The sequence below is a fragment of the Rosa chinensis genome, chromosome 5, assembly GCF_002994745.2.
Source record: "Rosa chinensis cultivar Old Blush chromosome 5, RchiOBHm-V2, whole genome shotgun sequence".
Taxonomy (NCBI): Eukaryota; Viridiplantae; Streptophyta; class Magnoliopsida; order Rosales; family Rosaceae; genus Rosa; species Rosa chinensis.
This window is the reverse complement of record NC_037092.1, coordinates 31,861,318-31,888,110: the sequence shown is the minus strand read 5'-3', so window position 1 is coordinate 31,888,110 and position 26,793 is coordinate 31,861,318. Positions and strand designations below refer to the sequence as shown.

The 26,793-nt window shown below is 38.6% G+C and overlaps 1 protein-coding gene and 2 long non-coding RNA genes across 3 annotated transcripts; 1 reads left to right on the top strand and 2 right to left on the bottom strand.

Moving 5' to 3' along the window:
- Positions 1-98: 98 nt before the first annotated feature.
- On the bottom strand, positions 99-603 carry LOC121049048. Its single transcript, XR_005799213.1, has 3 exons — positions 493-603; positions 301-370; positions 99-197 (listed from the first exon to the last, which is right to left on the bottom strand). It is a non-coding gene; the product is annotated as an uncharacterized LOC121049048 (long non-coding RNA).
- A 4,997-nt stretch (positions 604-5,600) lies between these two features.
- On the top strand, positions 5,601-7,328 carry LOC121049047. Its single transcript, XR_005799212.1, has 4 exons — positions 5,601-5,679; positions 6,003-6,093; positions 6,688-6,752; positions 7,314-7,328. It is a non-coding gene; the product is annotated as an uncharacterized LOC121049047 (long non-coding RNA).
- Positions 7,329-13,700: 6,372 nt separating this feature from the next.
- On the bottom strand, positions 13,701-15,136 carry LOC112203640. Its single transcript, XM_024344572.1, has 2 exons — positions 14,828-15,136; positions 13,701-14,780 (listed from the first exon to the last, which is right to left on the bottom strand). The coding sequence occupies exons 1-2, from the start codon at positions 15,134-15,136 to the stop codon at positions 13,701-13,703; spliced, it is 1,389 nt and encodes a 462-aa protein (XP_024200340.1).
- Between the last annotated feature and the right edge of the window lie 11,657 nt (positions 15,137-26,793).

Here is a 26,793-nt window from a genome sequence, read left to right as displayed (position 1 = left end):
GATAAACTGAAACAATAGTACATACTACTTTGAAAACTAACAGCAAACCTGCAGACTTTGTCATTTCAAAATAGCAAACTAACAGCAAACTCAGTTACCTTTTCTGCAAAACCCAAGTTTGTATCATGTATGATGTCCCTCATATATCTCATCACAAAATACCCACACTGTTTGTCGTTTGGCTGTGATGGAATACCCTACAAAAATACACAACGTGCACCATCAATCAACAACATACATATACTACTCCTTATTGACTGAATTATTATTCAAAAGAAAATGAATATATCAAACACATACTGCCATGTTCTTCCATTGAGGAAAACCTCGTCCTTTCTTGTTGCGGTCTGCTCTAAACATTGATATGGCACTATATATATTTAAGCAGATCAACATTAGAAAAGACCAACAATGTATAAGGTGACTAACAATAGAAAAGGACCAGCATAGTTGAACAAACTTCCAGTGAAAAGTCAGTTTTGAGCAACTTACGTGTCAACAATATCTTTCCATTCTCCGTTATCCCCAAGGCGTCTTTTTAACGGATCCATGTAATAGACAGTGTCATTGTCCGGATCGATCACAGTCAATATCCAATGAGCACTATAGTTCATTAAAATCATTTCAGGAAAATATTCATGTGCATGTAAAAGTGGCAAATATATGAATAATAAAGCTTTGGTTTAAGCATATACATACGATGCATTCACTACAAAAAAAATTCAAATTGCCACAGCGCTGTGCCGTCGCGGAAAGTGAAATTGCGGTCGCAAAAGACCAATGGCGACGGCTAGGCGACAGCAATTGCGCCGATGTCGTTGGGGGCGTCGCCATTGATATTAGCGACGGCTAATGCACTGTCGCAAGCTTATTAGCGACGGCAAGACATTGCCGTCGCAAGCATTTTGCGACTAAAAAATGCCGTCGCAAATATCTATAGCGATGCCACCGACGGCTACCAAAGCTTTGCGATGGTGAAATTGCCGTCGCAAAATTTTATTTATGAATAAAAAAAAATCTGGCATGCAAATATGCAATGCCAGATTTTTTTTTTTATAATAAAAGCTGTACAAAAAGGAATTAAACATATTGAAAAGGGAATGTTACATTTTGATTTTTCTCATGAATGTTACAAAAGAAATGAAGCTCTTATACAAGAGTTTACAAGATAATACAAGGTACTTTTCTTCCTCTACTTCAAGAAAAGCTTTGCAGGGATCTTCCTCCAGATATGTGTCCGTTTTCTATCTACATAGATAAGTGAAGAGAGGGAGGATGAGCATGAGACTTGGGACTACACTTACTGATATGAAAGTTCAGGCAAATTGATATTGAAATCCTCTGATTAATTACTTTACGAAAGCATAGATCCTAGTGTGGAGAAGTGTACATTTAAGTGAAATTTAGAGTGAAATTTGGAAAAGTGTACATTTGAGTGTAAATTTAGATCAACCAAGTAGATCTACCAAAAGTTTCGACTCACATTTTGGGCAATTTTCAGAATAAACAGCATCCCATATCCTTCTTGCTGATGGACCAGCATAGCCAGTGTAACGTTCAGGGTTCAGTAGAAGGTTCACATATGTTATCTCATCTGCAGATTAGAAGTTAATAGAGTCAATCTCTGAACAACATGATTAAAAATCAGTTATTTACTCCAACAAGAAATTTTTCATTGAGAGAAACGAACACAGAACCACTGAGGCAGTTTTACATTCAGAATTTGTTTGCTACATGTACCATAAAACATGACCTACATTCAATAAATGGGAAGATCCAAAAAAGTTTAGCTCTGTCATTTAAAATGCAAGCCTATTGTCTTCATTGGTTTCTGATGTCTCTCATAATATATATAGCATATGCATTCCACACTAAATTATAAATAATGACTTTCGAATCTAAAATTACTTCAGCTAATCAATAAAATCTTTACTAAGGACTAAAACCACAGTTAATACTAGAAAGCATAAGATAAAAGATAATATTCAGTAAATTACCATTATCAGTCTCGTCATCATTTGTCCAAGGGTTATCTGTCTCAATCCAGCCTCTGAAAGCCCTACTGTCTAGAGTGCGGTCAACACACCCCTGCAGCTTGTCATCTTGACAAACCAAACTGTCGGATGGAAGGCCACGATGAAAGGGCCTCTTGAAAGGTTCCGAAAATTCATTTTCCGGGCATTCGTAGACGCTGCAGTCACGCAGGAGGCACATACCATCTTCAGTCTAGAAGGGACAGTCACACCACAGCTTGGCCTATCAAATGAACCAAGTACGTACATAAGCTCCCACAATGTAAACACAGAGACTGACAATTAGAAACATAGCATTATAGGCTTATAGCAAGGCAGTAAGCAAAGTCCAATCAACAAACAAGTCCAAAACACAATCACCACCATACACACTAGTCTACAACATAAGACCCCTAGTTGACCAAAAAGGAATATTTGCAATCTTTGATGCTAAATTGCCAGAACTACGAAACTGGGTCATCCCCATTTTTCTCCTACTTACTACTAAACACAGATTTAGCATCCAATATGCAAACAAATATTCAATTCCCATCCAAAACAGATGCAAAATCATCAAAAGTTCAAACAGATAAGTCAGATACAGAGCAAGGCAGTAAGCTAACTTCAAATTCCAAAACTGGAAAACATTCAAACAGCAAACTATCCAACCTGTCAACAGCTCAATAATACAATTTGATCATAGTAAAACTCGTACATTCATTATTCGAACCAAGAGAAACTGAGAAAGGCAGCGAACAACTTACCAAGCTTGAAGATTTTTGAATCGAACCAAGAGTCCAAGAGCAAGACCAGTTGACCAAAAGCTCGAGACTTCAATTGAAAACCCAGAAATCCATGATAGAGTGAGAACCCAGATAGATCGATTGAAAAAAATAAACCCAGAAATTCAACTTACCAAATTCCAATATCTTCAACCCAGAAATTCATGAGGGAGTGAGTCAGTCAAGGAGAGCGCCCAGCAGACCCACCCAGAACGCCTAGGCTCCGCCTAGCCTGACTAGCCGGCCGATTTTCAGCCCACTGCCTAGCTCCATCGACTACACCAAAATCCGAACGGAACTCAGCCGCCAAGGCCGATTTTTAGAACCTTACTTTGCACTGAGACTCCTTGCGAGGCAGGGATTTCTTCTCCCGCTACAAGGGATGCACGGTTTTGAGCAAACCCAAGATGTCCTTGACATTCATTCTGATTTTCCCCAAAAATCTAGGGTTTTCTTTTTTTGTTGTGAAATTGGATGCACAGAGAATAGTCGTGATAAAGGATGGGGGGTGGGGGAGATTGGAGGCTTCTCATTTGGCAAACCAGAGTGAAAGGGGAATTCGCAGTGAAACCCAGCCAACGAAATTGAAGCATGTTAGTTGACTAGAGTTCAATAATAATGGAAAAGGAACGATAGGAGATCAAGAAAATTAATTGAAATAGACAAACAAGAATAAGCCCTGGATCTGGATCCAGATCAACCCAATGGCAACCAAGTTCTCCGAAGCTCAATTTGGTGAGTTGGAACAAGAACGGAGAAAAGGATATAGAGGGTTGTGGGAGAGGATGAGGGTTGAAGAAAATGAGGCTTTTTTGATTCGAAATCAGATTTTCTTAAAAGAATCCCGTAGCATCGTAGCCTTCTTAAGTTCTTACGCGACGGCACTACTAGAATTATGCTCATAGACATCATGACAATTAAATCGGTGAGAAATACACGAGATGTAAAACAACGTTATTAACATCGATTCCTCAAAAACCGATTTGTATGCATATAACTGACATCGGTTTTGAAATTAGCCGATGACAAAACTTTCATTTGAATTTTCAGAAAAATGCGGAGCGGCTAAGTTAAAAAATTTTAAAGAGGCGCGAGAGAGGAAAAGTTCATTCTCACACTTAGACATATTTGGACTGACTTCAGATTGCCCTAACACTATTCGACCAAACCTCCCTTTCCTCCTTCGTTCTCCTCCTTCGACCAAACCTCCCTTTCCTCCTTCGTTCTCCTCCTCCGACCACAACCCTCCTCCTCGTCTTCGATCTCCGGCTACAATCACAACCCGACCCTCCTCGTCGTCCTCCTTTTCCGCCTCGGACCAACTCCTCTGCTCGAAGACGGTGAAGAGAATCAACCTCTTCGTTCTCCGCCTCCGACAAAAATCATCTTCCTCTTCATTCTCCGCCTCCGACCACAACCCTCCTCCTTGTCTTCGTTCTCCGGCTACAATCACAACCCGACCCGCCTCGTCCTCCTCTTTTTCTGCCTCGGACCAGCTCCTCTGCTCAAAGACGGTGAAGAGAATCAGAGATCGAGGCCGGCCTTTTGGAGAAAATTTGAGCTTTTTGTCATAGGTAATTGACGAATTTGTTCAATGCATGTCTTCGAAGGATTTGTGAGTCCTTAATTCACTGATCTGATTTTGTTTCTTATTTTGCTTCCAAGGATTTGTGTTTCATCTACCGAAGCTTTGTGGGCTACATTCGAGTTTTCTGGGCATTCATGTTATGAGCTTTCTGGGCATTCTCCATATCTGGTTTGCTCTCTCTCGATTCTTCTCATTGTTTGTGATTGATTTTGGGAAATTTTTGCGCTTTTGTTGAGTTATAGGTTTTGGGTTTTGCAGAGGAGACTTCAAACTGTGTTATCTAGTCATGAAGGTTTCTTTAGCTTGGAAGTTTTAAGCTTGGGCCAACAAGTGAAAACAGTAACTACTCATTCTGCTTGTTACTTCATTGTAATCAATTCATGGTTTCTGATGTTGCAACTGTTTGTGTGTGTGTTTGTGTGTGTGTGTCATTGTGGCAGTATGTATGTGTGTGTGTCTTTTTACTCCGAGTTTATGCACCTCCCGAGGAAGAGGTTCACTGATTTTGGTACATTTCTCTATCTTCTTTTTTTTTTCTTGCTATTGCAAATTGTTTCAGACTTGCAGTTTGCGTTTTACTTGTAGATGTTGATATTGTTTTCAATGTATAGCTGCTGTTAGACAGGAGATATCTGATGAGACTGATAGAGAGACCGGCAGGACCAAGGCGATTTCGAGTGTGCCAATCCATCTTAGCATCTACTCCCCTAATGGTGAGACAGAATTGTTGCTCATATTGTGCAATTTTTCCTAGGATTGTGCTGACTTGAATAACTTAACAAATCCGGTATATAGGATCACATGTTTATATAATTGGATGAATAGGACTTTCAGTACTAAAAATTTCGATCTAAAATTTGGATGAATAGTACTTTCAGTAGATCTAAATTAAATTTTAGATCATGAGCTATTTTAGACCACAACATTGGAGATGACTGTTTACATTATATGGTAATTGCACAATTTTTTTGTGGTTGTTGCTTGTACCTAGAGTTCATTATTTCAAGTACTTTCACAATGCTATAATTTTATCTGTTTTTTTTTTTTTTTCGTTTTTATGATTTGCTTGCACTTGGCAGTTGTGAACTTAGCACTAATAGATCTTCCTGGACTCACAAAGGTAGCTGTAGGGTGAGTTACATTCCTTAAGACCTTTGCAAACGCTATCATTGTCAAGCTCTCTGGGCACCTTATAGGAATTAAACTGACGTTGTGTTAATTTGGTGGTCTTGTAGAGGGTCAGGCAGAGAGCATAGTAGAGGACATTGAGAACATGGTTAGGGGCTTCATTGAGAAGGTAATTTAAGCAAACGGTTGAGAATATCTACAAGAAACTAGGTTATGAGATTTCATAATAATGAATGATGTTGATTAGATTCCTATGTGATTTTGTGCGATTTTGGTGTTTCATATGTATGATAAATATGCTAATGGGAAAGATGGAGATAAAAAGAAGTTAGACCAAAAGTTAAAATGAACAATAGAGTAAAAATGAACAGGTGATAGATTTTTACAGTAAAAATGTACAACGTAATATAAGCAGCTGCCTGGCTTGTCACTTATCTACGTGTTAAGGCAACTGACAGGTGATAGATTTTTGCTATATGGCTTCTCTTGCAGCCCAACTGTATCATTATGGCTATTTCCCCTGCCAACCAAGATCTTGCTACGTCTGATGCAATTAAGATCTCTTGTGAAGTAGATCCCAAAGGTAAGATTATGAACAATGTTCTTATAGACAATATGCTAGATTTTCAGATATGTGGTAGCTAAAAGAATATGGTGGGTGGAGTAATATACCTCCTCAGATTAACAGATTACAAAAACAAGATAATAGGGAGAAGTTAAGGAAACTGAAAAGTTGTAAATTGGAAGGTAAAAACTATCGAGGAAGTAAAAGGTTATCTTCAGCGGTGAGGTGAAAGCAAGCTGGACACTACAGAGTTGGAAAATATTGTAGCCGTTTCTAATAGCTAAATTAAATTGCTAATGTTGGGGATAATTTCTAAAACAGTTATTTGCATAAAGAAGTATTACGTGAAACGATGAAAGGTGATTACTACTGTAATCCTAGTTCTGGCGGTTCTCATTTTTATTGGTTTTATACATATTTCCCACTACATCACATTTGTCCTTGAGCTTGGTAAAAAGAAAAGTCAGAGTGAGTTATAATCTTATAACTTGTTACACGCTTTTGTTCAAATAATAGTGTGTATGTTATTTGAGAGTCGCAAGCTGCTCTTATTAGGACAAGTCTTCCATTTATGCACATTGACTTTAAGTTGTTTGTATACCAAATGATCAGGTGAGAGGACATTTGGAGTTCTCACAAAGATTGATCTTATGGACCAAGGTACAAATGCAGTCGATGTAAGTTTGCTTCGGTGATTTTCTGTTAGCTTAATTTTCATTTCCAAAAAGAATTGCGATTTTGAATGCAATTTCATAGCCATAAGGAGAGGGGGGAAGAGAAATACTGGTTGCTTTTAAAGGATGTGGAATTAATTAATTTAATGACTTGGGTGGCACTTTTTTGTTCATTTTGAGAGTGTTGTACAGGTATTCTGTTATGAGTCAATTATATTATAGGTATTATTGGATTATGATTTATGAATCATGCTTGTTTTTTCCTCGCTTTTTGAAGTTTTCAATTCTCGGTTTGATTTCACTGTTGCTTGACTTGTTAGATAGGTCAAAGTTGTTGGTAGCTTTACACCCTTCACCCTTGGTATTAGCTTAATTAATTATTGCATCCGATGGATCTTAGGTCTTGTGATGTGCATTGCTTGCAAATGAAACAGTTTAGTTCCTTTGGAGTTTCTCCTTTGGATATTAGCTTAATTATACTCCATATTCTCCTTACAGTATCATTTTGGTTGCCATCTTTGGAGTTTCTCATTTTTAATCAATCTCTTTACCTTTACTTTCTAGATTTTGGAAGGAAGATATAGACTTCAGTTCCCTTGGATTGGTGTTGTGAATCGCTCCCAAGCTGATATAAACAAGAGTGTTGATATGATTGCTGCTAGGCGCAGGGAGCGTGAATATTTTGCTAATAGCCCCGAGTAGAAGCATCTTGCAAGCAAGATGGGATCTGAGCATTTAGGAAGGTATATGCATTATAGTTGATATAAACTTTAATATAAATTTTAGTTTAATTATAAATAGCGCGTTTACCCGATGATTATGACTTACATTATGAAATACATTCCTAGTGGGCAGCAAAGACTCGAAAATGATACACCCAACAGCAACTTGACGAGGTGTGCATTGAGGTGGCTAACTATTTGCAAACTTTGCTATAGATGTTGACTAGCAAAGTGATTTTGAGTAAGGCTAGCTAGATTTTTCGTGAACCATTTTGGAGTAGTACGTTGTACTGTTGCAGCAACTGTGAACAAAACTACATGTACACTTATTGCAATGGTATGTTTTAGGCTAGCCTTGAAGTAGGTTGGGGTCTTTTTGCCTATTTTTTTAACTATTAACATCTTTGATGTTGGATACAAATTAATGCAATGCCCCATATTAAATTATTTGGGATTTCATGTTGTCAAATGTGGATTAGATCAATTTTGTAGCAGCAATTACAAAGTTAGTGGACATCATGCTCATGTAAAGGACATGATGTATATACGTCTATTTCAAATCAGTATTACACTTCAAAAACAATGTCATTAAAGAGATGATACATCAGATTGGAAACAAAAATCGATGTCTCTTTCTTCAGTGCACATCGAGTTATTAAGTAAGAAACGATGTAAAACAACTCAATGGACATCGACTTAATAAGTAAGAAACGATGTAAAACAATCCAATGGACATTGATTTATTACATGAAAAATGATGTCTAGTATAAGTATGAACATCGGTGCCAATCTCAAAAACTGATGTTTAATAGAAAAATGGACATCGCTTCATAAAAGGAAACGATATTTAATAGATTAATTAACATCGGTCGCGTAATACAAAAGAATGTAGATTCAATATTAAATAGTGTGATATATGGCAAGTACCCGTAAAACTTATAAACAGCAGGCAAACTTCAAAAACATCGATGTGTAAGAGAATATAACACATCATTTCTAGAATGAGTAACGATGTTAAAATTCTTACTAGTGCTGTTGGACCTATATTTCGTTAAGCAATAAATGCATAAATATGAAGGTTTAACAATATCTAAAAACACCAATTTGTGATCATAATAGCAGTTTAACATCGATTCTGGAACATAATCCGATGTTTATTATTATATGAGACATCGGTTTTTATTTTTTTCCGATCTTTTACATCACCCACTAACACATGTGTACAAATTTTTTTTTACATCGGTTTTTGGCCGATGTATATGAGGAAAATTCTAGTAGTGCGGCATGTATGTTGCAGTGGCAAACTTTTCATACCTTGCGACAGCTGATCTTTGCCGAAGCCATGTTCTAATCTTTAGCTACCCCCATGCGACGGCATATCTACTCGGTCGTAAGACGTGCGACGGTGTAGCTTTGCCAAAGCGAAATGCCAGTCTTTGGCGACGGCAAAAGTGTGCCGACGCAAACTTCCGAAGCCAATGTAATTCTTTTTTGTAGTGATTGTAAGGCACTAAGAAAATCTGATTTGGAGAAGCACTTATCAGGCGATCTTTTATACTTCGGGACCTCGTTGTTGCACTCCCACATCCTATCTCACCAGTCAATGCTGGGTCAACGAAACCAACCATGTCTAGCATTTTGGACTCTTTTAGCACATCATGTAAATACCTAAAGCATAGAGAACATGCATATATCACATACTAATGAATAACCAAAATAGGTTCTAAACTTCATGTTAATAACATAAATTTACCTCATGTACAGCACTATGAGGGTTCCTGTTACTTCTGCCATGTTTGCAAGCCTTTTAACATCCAAGCCAAGTAGATAGCTTTTAGCATTAATACCAAATACATGCTCTTCTTTATAAAAGCAAACAGCTTTCCAATCTTTGAATCCTTCTTTTCCCCACTCATATAACTTCTGCAATGCTGCTGGCAAGCTTGATTCGAGTGGCTGCAAGTCAAACTCTTCTTCTACATCTTGCGCAAAATGATTCCTTTTCTGCTTCCTACTTGCTTTACCACTTGTTTTTTTCTAAATGAACAAACAAGTTAGTTACCAATGGGAAAATCCTCAAAATACCAAAATAAAAACTTGCTGTTCATATACAAAGATATGTATACCTTTTCATCAAATATTATCAATTTTTTTGGCCACATTACCCAGCTCCCCATAGCTTGCTTTACTATTGTTATCTCATCTTCTACAACAAATGGAATCACAGCCTTTTCCTCCAAAGCAGCATAAACGGAAACACGTAATTTGTCATCTCCCAAAGGAGTCACATGACAAACTTCTAATGGACCATCGCTTGTCATAACCGTAGCAAGAGCAACAATATGGTCAATTGAATCCAATGCTAACTTGCATTTCTTCTCCATAGGGTTTACCTATACCAACAATAAGTAAATAATAATACACATAATAAGATAAGCACACTGATATGCAGAAACTCATGCAACAATAAAAGAACAATCTGTTTTGACCATCAGTGGTCAATCTACAGATTTTGGGCAGCTGCACAATTCAACATATCAAGTATAATCAAAACCCAGCCTATAAATTATTGAATTCTAGAATTGAATCACACACAGATGCAATTAGAACAATATGTAAATAATAATGCAGCTAAATGTACCTTTGTTCTTTGATCAAGCAAGGTCAAATCCACCGATTCTATTTCCTCTTTATCATTTATCACCCCATCAATATGCACCTGATTCTTCCCGGCATTATGTTCATGGGCAACTTCTTCAATTGCTGCTTCAAAATCAATGTTTGACTTCTTGACCTTTGAAGTCTTCTTCCTCTGCTTTTCCAGCAACTCTTTCTCCATCACAGCCAAAACATTTTTCACTACACCATCTTCTATAACATTGTCTTGTTTGTTAGCAGTCTTAAGACATGAATCTATCACATGTGAACAACTTGCTTGGCCAGATGTGTGGTCAGTGGCCACAACTTTTCCTACTCCAACAGCTGGAACTGCCTCACGGCTCCTTACATCAATTCTTGCTTCCAATTGTTCAATCCTAGAAAGTAAGAATGCCCTTTCAATTGCCATTATCTTTTCCCTCTCTTCAGCCGCTATCTTTTCCCTCTCTTCAGCCCCTATCTTTTCCCTCTCCTCGGCCACTATCTTTTCCCTCTCCTCGGCCACTATCTTTCCCTCTCTTCAGCATATATCTTCTCCCTCAACTCATCCTCCAATTTCTGTTTCTCTTCTTCAAGTATCTTCCTCACACTTTGTCTCATTGACTCATTAACGCTCTCCTTTCTGTGTTTTCGAAGGTGGAAGTATCCATTTGGGTTACAAACATAACCCCCTATGCCTCTAACTCTTCCCGTGTGCCCCGGAGTCCCCAAATCTAATGTCAGCACATCATTACTTCTATTTACGGTCAGCTCACCATCACGTTCCTTACATTTCAGTGTCTCCTACCATATGCAATATGGGTTTCAGGTTAAATTTCAGAAATGCAATAATGACACCAAACTGGAATTGCAAAATGAAACAAGTATAAGATACATACAATTTTTTCAGCAGTTTCTTTAATCGCATCATGTTTAAAAGTTCCTTGTTTGGTTTGGCGTCCTTTGACCCAAAGCGTTGCTCTATCAATTTCCTCCTGCGGCACCGTTTTAGACTATATCTCAAAAAAGCTCCATCAGATTTACATTAAAATGATATATGATGTAGCCTAACAACTAAAAATATCTGACATTTGTACTTACCAGCTCTTCTCTCAATCCCGCGTATCCCTTACGCGACATATGGTGATCATACACATTTTTGCGACGCCTTGCCTTTTGTTCTTCATGCATTTTCTGCATTTCATTTACATAAATAAGCACACATCAATACAATCTGCATTTCTGAAATGTAGTTAAAAATTTGATCAAGAAACGTACCAAAAATGAATCGCTTGTCCTTTCCTTTACAAAAGCATTCCAGTCATCAACCGTTATAAACCTATAGTCATCTGGGGGAAATTGTAAAGATTCAGGAGCATCCAAATATGGCAACACATACAATGTTGTGCATCTTGACTTAAATTCTCCCATTTCGTTCCAGCAGATTTTATAACCATCTTCTTGCATTCAGGTCCCAATACGAATGACGTCTGCATAAAAACAAGCATCGGTGGCCTAAATAATATTAGAACATGCTTCTAACATGAATATGAATTAATAAAAAGAAACTTCAGTAAAGATAAATAATATCCAAACATGCCTCTAACATGAATGTGAATTAACAAAGAAAGCTGCAGTTGCATAAATAATATGGTTACATGCTCTAACATTAAAAACTCACTAATAATTAATCAACACTTACCAAAACAGTCTCCCACAAACTGTTTTTTTTTGTCTTGGATACATGAGGCCAAGACGCTATTGAAATTGGGATATTGGTTCTTGCCAAAACGCCGATGTAGGATTGCAATGCATCTGCATTATTCCCTATTGGATCCCCATTCTTATCAAATTGGACTATAAGTTTCTTCTTTAGAATCCTGCTCGTTGTCATCCTTGACATTGTAACACGGTGACACTTGAGCAGCTTGAGCCCTCCAGTACATCCATCCTCCTCCTCCTGCGTCTTCTTCTTCCCGCGCTTCTTTCTTTTAGTCACACTTGCAGCAGAATCCCTTTGTGAAACTGATTCCCTATCCTTGGTCTTTGAAGACTTCGACTTCCTTACTTTATGTGATTTTGAAGTCTTCTTTGTTAGTGTTGAGACGGCCTTTGAATGCACCATTATCTATACCAAACAAAAACCAATAAGTTGAAACTTTAGTACTTATACTTTGTACAACATATATATAAAAATAAATAAATAAATAAATAAAAAATTCAGTTCAACGTACAATCCATTTTATATGCTGCCACAAAGTTTAAGCATTCAACTTAATATCTTATCAACCCCATTAAATTAAGCAAGTTCAGAGAATCAATTGTAGAGTTTAATTGACTAACCTTTTTTTGCAATTAAAATTTTCCAGCAGCTTGTTAAGCTCTCTTTCTCTCTCACCCTTTAATCACCACAACTTTCCTGCCAAAATGTAACAAAAGAGGTACTTTAGTACACAAACAAAGCAAAACGGACGCTTACCTACAAGTACAATCAACTTAAATCAAATCAGCCATAATCCAAGTCAGATTCCAACTTCCACATAAACATGAACAAACAACCATATAAGGCACAGTAATATGAAATTCATTACATTAACAAACATAATCATTCTTCAAGTAACATTACAATGAGCAGTTACATTATTCATTAACTAAAATGGTCTCAATTTCTGCTCTAATGTAACCTATTTCTCCCTCTCCACTCTCAATAGATGGCATTCTATCAGTCAAGGGCTGGTGATCAATTATAGTGTCTCCAAGCTCATCATCATGAGCCAAGTCAAGGTAATCCCCTTGTGGGACTCTTAGAACAACTGACCACCTAGGATCCACAGGATCTTGAACATAAAAAATTTGATAGATAGATGTAGCCAAAGCAAATATGTCATTTAGATGGCCTATCCTTTTCAAATTCACCAACGTGAAACCAAGGTCATCGACCTTGACACCCTTTGAACTCTCAACCCAATCACACTTAAAGAGGGGCAGCCTAAACTTAGCATAATCTAGCTCCCAAATTTCATCTATCACCCCATAGAAGCTCATATCGTCATCTAAAGGATTTCTGTCCCTAGCACTAGCAACAACCATAGCTTCAGCCTCTAGGTAGATGCCACTATTCTAACACATTTGAACATTGTCAAGTGACTTTGTGTAAAACTGAACTCCGTCAATTTTGTAACTGTTGAATCTTGCTACTTCATGGCTTGGTCCTTCTGCAATCCACCTAAGTGTTTCAGATACGTTGCTTTCAGGATCTTCCTATTGTTGCCCCACCTGTAAAGATGAATTATTGCCAAGTCAAGTCTACATAAACAAGCATCATTTAACTAATTGAAAGTAGCTAACAAGATGATATAGAACTTGATACATCCCATGACTTATCCTTATCTTCACCCAATCTGCAAATGAATTGTTTTGTTTGTCCTTAAGCCACTTCTTATTCTTTTTGAACCTCGGAAAAGCTGCCTTCAAATATTCCATATGCTCGCTGCAAAAAAAAAAAACCAAACAAAGTTGCAGGGTTAATAATATCTCATGAAGAAATTAATATTAAATATATAGAAGAGAAAAGCTAAACAAAAAGTTGGACTTATAGAAAGTAGGTTCTGAACTCTTCGGTGTTTTGTAGAACACAAAGATGCGCTTGGTTGAACTCACTGCCATAGATAGAGGACACTTTAGCACCAGAAGTAGGCTTGCACTCTTTAGAACGCTGTTTTGGAATTCCAATAGTTTGGTCGGACAATAAGCGTTCGGCTAAAAACTCCACAGCTTCTTCTGCGATGTAATTCTCTGCTATACAACCCTCAGGACGATTTCTATTGCAAACATAACCCTTGCAAACCTTCATGTATCTTTCAAACGGATACATCCACCGATAGAAAACTGGTCCACATAATTCAACTTCTCTCACTAGGTGAACCGTCAAATGTACCATTATGTCGAAGAATGAAGGAGGAAAATACTTCTCAAGCAAGCACAATGTCTCAACAATATCACTTTGAATTTTGGGCAGCTTAGATACCTCAAATGATTTGCTGCAAATCTTGGTAAACAAAAGACATAACCTGATAATAGCAACTCTAACCGATTTGTCTAATATAGCCCTTAATGCAACGGGAAGGAGTTGTTGCATTAACACATGACAATCATGAGACTTCATCCCACTAAGCCTTAGGTCATCCATTGAAACCAGATTGTGAATGTTCGAACAGTAGTTATGAGGCACCTTCATACAACAAAAACAACCACAAACTGATTTCTTCTCATCTAAGGTCAGATTCCAACTCGCCAATGGCAAGCGATTTTTTTTTGGACCATCAAGATTAGGTGCAAGTTCAGTTCTAATGCTCATCTCAACCAGATCTAAACGGGTCTTGATGCCATCTTTTGTTTTTCTCAGAATGTTTAACAATGTGCCTAAAAGACTATCACAAACATTTTTATCAATATGCATCACATCTAGGCAGTGGCAAACCGGAAGAAATTTCCAGTATTCAAATTTGAAAAAGATGGACTTCTTCTTCCAACAAGGTCTATTTTCATCCTCATCACCTTTGAACGGAGGAGGAGGATGTTTCTTCCCAAACGGCCAACTTAACACTTCTTCTTCCATCCTTTTCAGAACTTCTTCTCCACTCAATGGAACAGGAGCAGCTTCAAGTTCTTGCTGGTTATCAAAAGCAGCCCGTTGCTTTCTGTAAGGATGGTTTCTACCTTCCACCTTCTATGCCTCATATAAGCCATATTCCCTCCATGGACCAGCCTCTTTGGTAATGTCTTTTCAAGACATATTGGGCATGCATTATATCCTTTAACAATGCTCCCGGACAAGTTACCGTAGGCTGGGAAGTCATTGATTGTCCAAAAAAGTGCAGCCTTCAGAGTAAAATACTCATTGCTGCAAGCATCATAAACTCCTGTTACTCCCTTCCAAAGAACTTTCAAATCTTCGATTAATGGTTCTAAATAGACATCGATGTCATTTCCAGGTTGTTTATTCCCGGAAATCAACAACGTTAACATCATGTATTTTCTTTTCATACAAAACCAAGGAGGGAGATTGTAGTTGACAAGAATGACTGGCCAACAACTGTATTTGTTGCTTAGGGAACTATGAGGATTAAAGCCATCTGATGATAGCGCAAGCCTAAGGTTTCTTGACTCCAAACCAAACTCGGGCCACTTCTCATCAACTGATTTCCAGGTCAACGCATCTGCCGGGTGACGTATTAACCCATCTTTTGGTCTATCAGTGGCATGCCAAGTCAAACTACTAGATGTTTTTGTACACTGAAACATTATCTTAAACCTAGGAATGGGTGGAAAATACCAGAGTACCTTAGCGGGTACACCCTCTCTCTCCTTGGAATTTTTTCCCACTTTCCACCTAGAGACACCACATGTAGGACAATTGACATTATCTGTGTACTGTTTTCTATACAAAATGCAATCATTAGGACATGCATGTATCTTCCTATAATCCATCCCTAGTGGCCCCAAAGTCTTCTTGGCCTCATAAACAGATGTAGGAATTTCATTACCTTCGGGAAGATGCTCACCGAAAGCAATCAGTCAATCAGAAAAAGCTGCATCGCTCATTCTATGTTTAGCTTTTAAATTATACAACTTCACCAGCACACTCAACTTTGTGAATCGTACACAGCCAGGGTATAATGGCTTATTTGCATCCTCAACAAACTCCTTAAAATCATTGCACTCTGATGAAAACTCATCCTCCTCATCAGACCCATCCATTGTACAATCTACCCCAACATTCCCACCCACTGATTCAGATTCAATTGAACCTGAAGCTGAATCTTCACTACTACCCGAAGACGTATCTTCTTTCTCCCCATGCCACTTCCACACCTTATAAGTTTCATCAACCCCATTATAATACAGATGAGTCTTAATAACAGAGATAGGAAAGAAATCCATATTCCCACATTTTGAACATGGACAAGCAACATTGTTTGGATTTTTCGTATTTTCTATAGCAAACTTCAAGAAACTTCCCACCCCTAACTCATAAGCTAAAGATCTTTTATCTGCATGCATCCAAGACCTATCTTCCATCTAAATAAAGAAGACAACAAACAGCAAACTATATCATCACGCTGTTCCTCAACACATATACAAATACACAACATTCAAAATCCAAATCCATCATTAACCAAGCAAAAAAACAATAAGTTGTAATTACAGTACTAAAACTTTGCACAACATATATATAAAGAATTCTTATCAACAACCCATATTATATCCTGCCACAAAGTTTAAGTATTCAACAAAACAACTTATCAACTTGTTTAAATTAACCAAGTTCAAAGAACCAATTGTAGGGTTGAATTGACTAACCTACTCCTGCTATTAAAATTTTCCAACAGCTTTTTTAGCTCCCTTTCTCTCTCACCCTTGCAATCACCACAAGTTTCCTGCCAAAATGTAACAAAAGAGGTGCTTTAGTACATAACCAATGGCAAAACAGATGCTTACAGGATCTTAGCATTTAAATAAACCACACTTAGTGGACTGGAAGACAGTAATGACACTCATATATCAACAAAATCTCTAAACTTCTTGAGTTTACTTATCATAAAATCATTACTTAGTAAGAGCAGTATGCAAAACTGATGCAAATCACTAGAAAATTGAACCAATATCAAGATTTAATAAGCAATTTCTACCAATAAGTGCAATGAATACATAGGGTTGGTGTATCATCATCAACTTCTCATTGTTTAATCATTAACCAACCAAATGAAAATAGAACATCATGAAGTGAGTAAAGTTACCGTGTTTAATCCCAAGCCCAAGGTATCAATACTCCATCTAAGCCTCCAACTCTTGCTGCATTTGAGAAAACCTTCAAATAGAACAACAATCAAGTATCTTAGTTAGATACCATTATAAATGAGATACCATTATTAAAAAAAAAAAAGACATATTCTCAAATAAATATTAATAATACTCCAGAAAATAAGAACTATATGCTTAGAGAGAGCTACTAGATTCACAAAAGTAATTAAGCTCCATGATTAAAGTAATGTATCCCAACATCAGTGGACTGTTCACATTGCAAATTCGAGCAGAATAGCTTAAATAACCCAATATTCATACCAAGAACAACAGCATCCATCGTATATAACCAAAATCAAGCACACAACAGACCCACAATCAAACAGCAGAAAGAATCTATTCTATTCTGTTATCATCAATTGGCTGGGTATTCCAGAAAACCAAACTTTCTGTCTTGGGTTGAATTTACCTTCTCTAAACCAAACTTTTTGGCCGAATTTGATTTCTACTCAAGACTACCACAAAAATGAGCCATCTCACTGAAAAAGCAACCTCTGGCTTAAGTCTGTATCCTCCCCAGTTCTTTGGTTTAGGAATTAAACTTCTGCAGATAGAAACAAATAACTGGAATTACATAGAATTCCATTTTATGGCATGGTTGCTAAGACAAAGGTAGATACATTGCAAATAGTTACATCAATAATCCATATCATTAAGATGATTGATAGAGGATTGGGCCAAGGATAATTACATTGTAATTTGAAAATAAAACCATTAGATATAGTAACTGCTTACCCATCTGCGTATTTTTCTTCTCTAGTTCTTTATATTGGTCACAAAGAACATGCCTTCCAGGAACTATTGTGCTCTGAAGGAACAAGATATATACGAGTTATTCATATTCCGTTGAGAAAATTAATAGTATCAGTAAAACAGAACACCAAAATATGGCATTATAGTAAAAATGATGAATTTAAATAACTGCAGATGCTTCTGTAACGTTACATTTACCCACCGAACCACTCAATAATGCCCTGTTCTTCACATTGACATTGTAATACCCTTGTTTTATATTTATACATCCATACATGCATTACACATTCCCAGATATATTGAAATTACAACAAAATATCGAAACTTGAGAGGACCCAAGTGCAAACAAGACGTAATAGCAAAACCCAGTTACTGAATCGAAGAGAATCAACAAAAAGAAATGATTTTCATACCAGAAATTTGATCTTCCAGCTGGGTGCGACGGGAAAAAGAAGCAATTTGGTCTTGACCTGCAGTTGGGTGCGACGAGAACCAGTCGGAGCAGCTAACAGTGCTTCGTTCCAAGGGAATCGACTAGATCTGGAAAGGCTAAACTGGCGTCATCTCAGTTCACCGGCTCAATCTCAGTTCACCTGCTCAATCTCATTCTCAGAGAGATGAGATTGGTTAGAGAGAAGAATGAGGGTTTCGGAGAGTGAGGTTTAGGCTAGAGAGTAAGGATTTTCGTTTTGGTTTGGGTATGTTGAGATAGAGAGAAGAATGAGGCTATGGGAGAGTGAGGAATCTAGTTTTGGTTTAGGTCTGTCGAGAGTGAGGCCACCACGCACAAGAGAGAGGTTTTGTTTAGGTTTGGGTCTGTCGATCGACAGTGAGATGGTCAACATAGAGCAAGGGCTAGCTGTCGAAAGAGGGTTTTGCTATTGTACGTTATGTTTGGTTTTGCTATTTAGTTATTTTTATTATGTTTTTTTCACCAAGTGTTAGGGTTTCAGCCGGATTTGCGAGGCCCTATGAATTTGGACGAGGAATCACACAACAGATTTATGTAAGAACGTGGTCTGAATGCAGCCATTTAAATTTGAGGCTCGTCTCCTATTAATTGGACTTCCCTCCTTAAGGAGTTGGAGAAAGATGGTGGAGGGAAATTTCCCTCCTTTCAGTCAGACATATTTATTACACCACAGGTTTATTGCTTATCGTCGTCTGACTGGGGAAAATTTAGGGCTTTAGATGGGTTTGGAACCATATAACATGGTGGGAAACTTGGCGCTCAATTTTTTTTAGGGTCATACAACGGTTTTGTGCTTACACGTCTTCTGAACTAATTTCTAATTCCATATCAGACGACAGATTTTTTTAAAACAACGTCCAAAAAAATAAAAAACAATCAGACAACAGAATACTATAATGCATCGTCTGATAGGTGTCATCTGATTCAATTTTTGTAGTAGTGGGAGGACCGTAGATGGGCTCTTGAAAAATTATGAACGTTGCAAGTGCAGATAAAATCTTCCCTGATTCCAGTGGGATCCCCAAAAGCATGCAAGCAAGAAAAGTGACCACAGACACAAATATGGGGGCACCCCAAAAGACAAATGTTGTGGTGACCCGAGAGAGGGGTCCCACAGTGCCGCGACCCCGTGCCAATGAGAAACCGACATCTCAGGAATGACATCCCGATAACTCATCAACCCGAAATCGCAAGGCCTTTTGGGTTCAAACTGTTGGTTTACAAAACACTTTCTTAGACAAGTCGTTCTAGCAACCAAACAACACATTTTCAAAAGCGGAATTTGAAATGGGCTAAGAGTTTTGGGCTTGCGATCGGAGCCCAATTTGGAAAATAAAACAAATCACCAAGTAATTACAAGCATGGGAGACGCGCCCCAGGGTTACGGGTCTCCCGAAATTTTTGGTAAACGAGTAACAAATAAATAAATAAAAAAGTAACCAAACAAGTGATTTCAAAACCCAACAAGGGGCCAAAACCTTCTTTTAACAGAGTCAAAGAGAAGTGCGCCAAGCCGGACCATGTGCCTCCCATGTACGCTTCTCGACCACATGCTCGAAACCTGCACACTATTGTAAGGGTGAGCTTTCGTCCTCGCATGCCCAATAAGGGCCGACCCAACCATGCTAGGTTTGAAAGATAATAATAATAATCGAAAATATTTACTACATAATATTGTGCACGTTTATCGAAAATACTTTAAAAAGAGGCAACCACAAACATTTATCTCTTCTATAAAACATATGCAATATGTTTCACACAGTTTGGAGCTCTGAGATACTTACCTGCCGGCTAAACTCAAACAAATCGGTGACTGACCTGGTTCGTCATCCTTCGAGAACCGGCCAACTACTTTGTAGTCCTTGTAACTACAAGTAGCAAAAGTGTCCATTTCCTGGCCCTGAGTCTCCTATGACTAGTTCATTGTCTGTACTCACTTTTCCTCGACAAACATAGGAGCATGGCCCCCTCCGGAGGTTCACAGTTATCAACACCGTGGGATCCCTAGGAATCTACGCGTCTAGGTCCCATTCACTTTCAGGTCACAAGTACAAACATACAATGGGGTACAGTATCTCAACATACAAGTCTAGCCTCAGTTTTCGTAATCAACAAGTATTAGAGATGAAAACACAGGTATCCCGAGGCATCGACTAATGAACAACCAAAAACGTATTTACATGCAACATACTATTTTACTAGTGCATTCCACACATAGAAAAGCCTCTAACAAGGAAGGGACAGCTCACCCTACCTGGATATGGAGTGCTCGTCCACATTCGGGTTCGTTCCCAACTTTCGATCATTTGTCCAAATCCATGTGCACACGCTCGAGTCCTTTGAAATAAAATTAAATCAATGAGTACATTGACTACACTATAACTCAATTAACCGAGCAACCAAAGCATTTATTTAACTTCCTTGAAGTCCATCAAATTTTCCTTTAGTCGTTAAAACCTATTATCCATTCCCAAATAATCCAAACTATGTAGCATTTGAATCATTTAGGATATGGTTATTATACTTGGCACTTTGACCCAAAAATTGTTTAGCACTACTGCTATAAGAAAACAAATTACGATTACCATTGCAGAACGATTCGCTTAACATAGTAACGCTCATTCGGGATATGGTGATCACACTTCTTTCCATGTTAAAGTTTCGGTCAACCTGTTTGACCTCATCTCATTTAGCTTTTAAACCTTAAGCAAATTAAATAGCAACAACCACCATTCCCAAATGATTTCTTCCCTCAGTAATTTAGGGATATGGTAGGTTTAGAATACTTCAAGTGTTTCACGAACTTTAAATTGAATCCCCAATAAATTAATTCACTTGTCAAAATCGGTCCTTTCTTATTTATAATTTTTCTCATGCATTTAACCAAATCACCGCTTTCACTCCTAAGTCACACTTAACATTGGAAACAAGCTTACTAATAAAATTCACAAGACCAATTTTCTACACAAATGACCAAACCAAACTTGTCCAATTAACACCATCTATAACTAGAGCAACAAATACCAATTTCATTATCATTTTCTCAAGCAATTGTGATTACTTAATCTCCTTGACTTCATTCAACACATCGCTTTAGTTCTCAATTACCACCAAATTAGACTCGTCTGCAAAATGACATTTCCAAACCAGATACATCTTCTTAATTGACAAAACCAACTCTGTCCATACAATCAACCAACTTCATCTCAAGTAACCCACAAAGCCATAACTTCACTATGTACAAACATTTCACCGCATAACAAATTTCCAAGTACCAAGACCCTTACCACAACTTCTTTTCCATAGAGATTCGATTCAGCATGGCTGCATTTCTACCATCATCAACCATATGAATCCCTAGCAGAAATTATACCATCAATAAACAATTCCCGCAACCAATTCCAAATCCAAAACATAGTTCAAGGTTCTTACCCTTCTGTCGATATCAATCAAAACTATCTCAGGAGCTTCTCCTCTCCAAAAATCACAAAATCACAAACTCCACAAAACCTCATATCTCATATTAAACAATTAAGTTAGGGCTTTGATTCGTAATAGCCAAAAGGCTTTATCCAAAGAGAGGTGACGAATTTACCTAGTAGAGAAGGTCTGGAAGTTCGGCTGTAGAGCACGGCGGCGCTAGTTCAGCTCACACGCCAGCAGCGACGCGTGTGGTGGTTCTGATCGGAGTCGGAGGTCGGAGCCATGGGATTATGGTCAAAGGAGAGGTGCTGATTCCAACTACGGAGATGGTTTAGCTCAATTCGAGCTGGAGACAGGAGAACGTAGGCAGGTAGAGCTACGGGTTCCAGCGAAGCTCGTACGTCGTTTTCCGGCTTTGGTGGGTGTCGAGACTTCTGGGTTTTGCTCCTTGTTGCTTGCTGAGTAGAGCTATGGTGGCGGAAGGGCGAGGAAATCGCCGAAAATTGAAGATAGTGGAGGAGCAGTGGTGTCGCGGCTGTGGTGGTCGTGTACAGTGGCTGTGGGCAATGCATGTCGAAAGGTGAGGCTCCAGTTTGGTCGGTTTTGGGTGCCGGATTGAGTGGTAGTGGCGGTGACAAGAGGTGGTGGACGGAGATGGGATTTCCGGTGGTGGCAGAGGGAAGAAGAAGAGAGAGGGAACGAGAGGTCGGGAGAGAGAGACAACGCGGCTGAGAGTGAGGGAGAAAAGGTTCTCCTAACCTATTTTAACTTATCACAAGTGAAATGTCTGTTTCGCCCTTGCAACAAATTACCCAATTCTCCTAGCTAATTACTTCTGATGTTTTGGGCTTGTAAGTCATAACCGACTAACCGGTAATCGTCACAAATAAAATTCTCGAACTTCCAACGTAAACTCAATTTATCGTCTTCGAAACTTCAACGAACGGTCGCCTCAATAGACTTTTGTAACCTTCTAGGCCGAAAACAAAAAGGGCTCTGGCCCACACTTAAATTATAAGGCCCACTAGCGATCTCGATACCAAAATTGATTTCTTCACTTAAATCACCTTGCGAAAATCTTATTGGTGAAAAATTACTTTCAGAAATTAACTAAAATTTTCAGGGGCTCACAAATGTGGTCATGGCCCAAGTATAAACAAACTTTCGTAACCATCCTGTCTCAGTCTTCCTGAGGTCAATAATCTTAGACATAAAGTTCATCTCCCATGCCTGCAGCTTGAGAATCCACATGTTCCTTAAAATCTCGATGTTGCCTTCATCCTTCTGTCCTTTGACACCATTAACTTGTCCTGAAACTTCTCTTGCAATTTCCCCAAAGGAACATTTGCCAACATAACAACTATTGTTGCAACTAAAGTTGCAATTGCAGCAAGGCCAAGATTTTAATACAAAATTAAGAGGGCTAAAGCAACTTGAAGAACAATCATCCATGGGTCATGCATGTACCAAGTGAAGTCACCAATCCTCTCAACATCAACAGTCATAAAATTGATAATCTCACCACTAGTGTGGCACTGCTTCGACTGGCAAGACAGGGTCAACCCCTTATTATAGATCATGGCAACCAGTACAGCTCTTATTCTTACTCCTATCTGCTGCACCCTAAAGAACCAATGCCTCTGAGAGAGGCACTCCATGAGCTTTGCCACCAAAAAGGCAGAAACTAAAGCATAGCCCCTCATATTCAAACTCACGTCGCCCATAAAGGTATTGCACAAATGTGTCAATTAGATATGGGCCAACATAAGAAGCCATTGTGTAAAGAAGCACAAAGAAAGCTATCCAAAGAATTGTTGGGAAAATTAATAGAATGGAAATAATAACTGCAACCATAAAAAGGATAATATGTAAAGAAATAAAGGGGTAAAGGAAAGAGAACACTGGATATAACGTGGTTTGGCAAACGTCCACAGGGCAGCAACAACAAGAACTTCCATTATGATAAGGTGGGTACAAGAGATACACAACTTCAAAAATACTACTTGAAGGAAACTCTCTCTCTCACACTTATTTTGCTACCTAACAACTACAACACTCTCAACTTGGAGTGGACACTCTTCACTCTCTACTTGGATGAAGATGAAATTGGATTGGATCTGATGAGATTGGATATTGGATGATTAGAATGAGCAAATGAGCTCTCCTTATATAGACCAAGGAGGAACCCTCTAGATGACTTCATTAATGCTCCATTCAACCATCTTCAATTAATGCTCCTTCATGAATCTTCCACATTCATCTTGGTCCATGCACTTCAAACTCTAGAACCAAGAGATGTTTGACCCTCATAAATTCCTTGTGGGAAACTAGAATACATTATTCTAGAACCAATGGATCATTCATGAACATTCTTTGAATTTGGTCTGGATATTTAACAATCTCCCCCTCCAGACCAATCTGGGGAAATGCGAAGTGAGACTTCTACTTGAAGTCCATCCTAGCAGACTTACTGCAATACTCTAACTTCAGCTGTGGAACCACTTTAGTCAACATATCAGAAATATTTTTGTTGGTGTGAATTTTCCTCAACTGGAAAAACTTCTTTGACACTACATCTCGAATCCAATGATAACGATGATCAATGTGCTTAGTGCGAGGGTGATACACTGAATTTTTACTTAAGTGAATAGCACTCTGACTATCACAATGCACCACATAATTTTCTTGCTTCACACTCAACTCTTGAACGAACTTTTGCAGCCATATCATTTCCTTGCCAGCTTCATTTGCTGCTATATACTTAGATTCTGTGGTGGATAAGGCAACACACTTCTGTAACTTGGACTGCCATGACACAGCTCCCCCAGAAAATGTAAATAAGTATCCAGAAGTGGACTTTCTATTATCAAGGTCTCCTGCCAAATCTGCATCTGTGAAACCTTCCAAGATTGGCCCTAATCCACCAAAGCACAAACACAACTTTGAGGTGCCCCTCAATATTTGAGTATCCATTTGACAGCTTCCCAATGCTCTCTGCTAAGATTAGAAAAATATCTACTAACAACACCAATTGCATGTGCAATATCAGGGTGGGTGCATACCATGGCATACATAAGACTACCAACAGCTGATGAATAAGGGATACCTGCCATCTTGTCTTTCTCCACTTGTGTAGTTGGGCATAATCTTCTGCTTAACTTGAAATGATTTCCTAGAGGTGAGCTTACTGGCTTAGCTTCTTTCATGTTGAACCTTTCAAGCACCTGTTCCACATACCTCTCTTGTGACAGCCATAATTTCTTCGCCTTCCTGTCATGAGCAATCTCCATGCCCAAAATCTGCTTAGCTGGCCCTAAGTCTTTCATATCAAATGACTTTGACAAATCTACTTTCAACTTGCGAATCATAGAAACATCTTGGCCTACAATCAACATATCATCAACATAGAGCAACAAAATTATGAAATTACCTCCAGTAAACCGTTGGATATACACACATGGATATGCATAAGTTCTCTTGTACCCATGACCCACCATGAATGAGTCAAATTTCTTGCACCATTGCCTTGGCGCTTGCTTAAGCCCGTATAAACTTTTCTTCAACTTGCAAACCATGTGCTCCTTCCCCTCGACCTCGAAACCTTTCGGTTGCTCCATGTATATTTCTTCTTCCAAATCACCATGAAGAAATGCCGTTTTCACATCTAACTGCTCCACCTCAAGATCCATGCTAACTGCCATGCCCAAAATAACTTTGATAGAAGTCATCTTGACAACTGGTGAGAAGATCTCGTCAAAATCTACTCCTTCCTTCTGCCCAAAACCTTTCACAACCAAGCGAGCCTTGAACTTTGTCAACTGTTCATTCTCGTCTCTCTTCAACTTAAACACCCATTTATTTTTGAGTGCTTTTCTGCCTTTAGGAAGCTCCACCAACTCATAGGTGTCATTCTTTAATAAGAACTCCATTTCAGACTTCATTGCCAACATCCACTTATCACTGTCTGCATGAGTCTTTGCCTCCTTAAAGCATTCAGGCTCCTCATCATTGGTCAATAGAATGTATCTGGAATATGGATCATCTCCATCACTAGTGACCAAAATATATTGTGAAGAAGGATACTTGGTACTTGGCTTTGGTACTCTGTTAGATCTTCGAACTGGTACTTGGGCATTTTCTAGCTGCTCCCCCTGATTAGGCTCCCCCTGATCATGATTCTCCTGATCATCATCTGCAGGTTCTACTGATTCTGCTTCTGCCATATCAGGAACATTGTCATTTACCATATCTTGAGCTTCGTCACTAGGTTCTTCTTGAAGCGGTGATGAATCGTAGGTGAAGCAGTCTGCATGTTCTACTTCATTTTTGTCAAAATCCACAATGGTTTGACCGTCATGGAACACCACATCTCTACTTCTAAATAACTACCTGGTCTTTGGATTTCACAATCGATAGCCCATCTCTTCATTGCCATACCCAAGAAAGATGCATGGCATGGCCTTGTCATCTAGCTTTGATCTTTGCTCCTTTGGTACATGTGCTAATGCTTTGCACCCAAACACCCTCAAGTGGGAATATGAAGTGCTTTTACCGGTCCACACGCCTTCAAGAGTCTCCAAGTCCAACGGTACACATGGTGTTCGGTTGATAAGGTAACATGCGGTTGTCACTGCTTCACCCCAAAACTCTTTTGCCAGGTTGGCCGTCTTCAGCATGCTTCTCACTTTTTCTAGAATGGTGCGGTTCATCCTTTCTGCTACACCATTATGCTATGGGGTGCCAGGAATTGTCTTCTTGTGTTTGATGCCATGCTTCGAACAATAATCTCTAAATTCGTTCGAAGTGTACCCTCCGCCATTGTCACTACGGAGACATTTAAGGGTTCTTCCTGTCTCCCTCTACACCATGGCATGGAACTCCTTCAAGGTTTGGAACACCTGGTCTTTTGATCTCAACAAATAAACCCACACCTTTCGTGAAGCATCATCAATATAAGTGACAAAATATTTATTATGGACTAGTGATTCAACTTCCATGGGGCCACATACATCAGAGTGTACTAGGTCTAAAACATTTTCTTTCCTTGTGAATGTTCTTGTGAAACTAACTTTATGTTGCTTACCAAATAAACAATAATCACAAGGGTCAAGTGAGGTACCTTTGGCAAAGGAAATTAGATACTTCTTTGCCAAAACTTGCAATCCCTTCTCAC

Excerpts from the sequence above, each read along its gene's own strand:
- LOC112203640 (XM_024344572.1), bottom strand. The coding sequence starts at position 15,136 with ATGTTAACGTTGTTGATTTCCGGGAATAAACAACCTGGAAATGACATC. Across the intron at positions 14,781-14,827 it reads TGAGGCATAGAAGGTGGAAG|CAAGAACTTGAAGCTGCTCC; the intron begins GTAGAAACCATC and ends TTTGATAACCAG.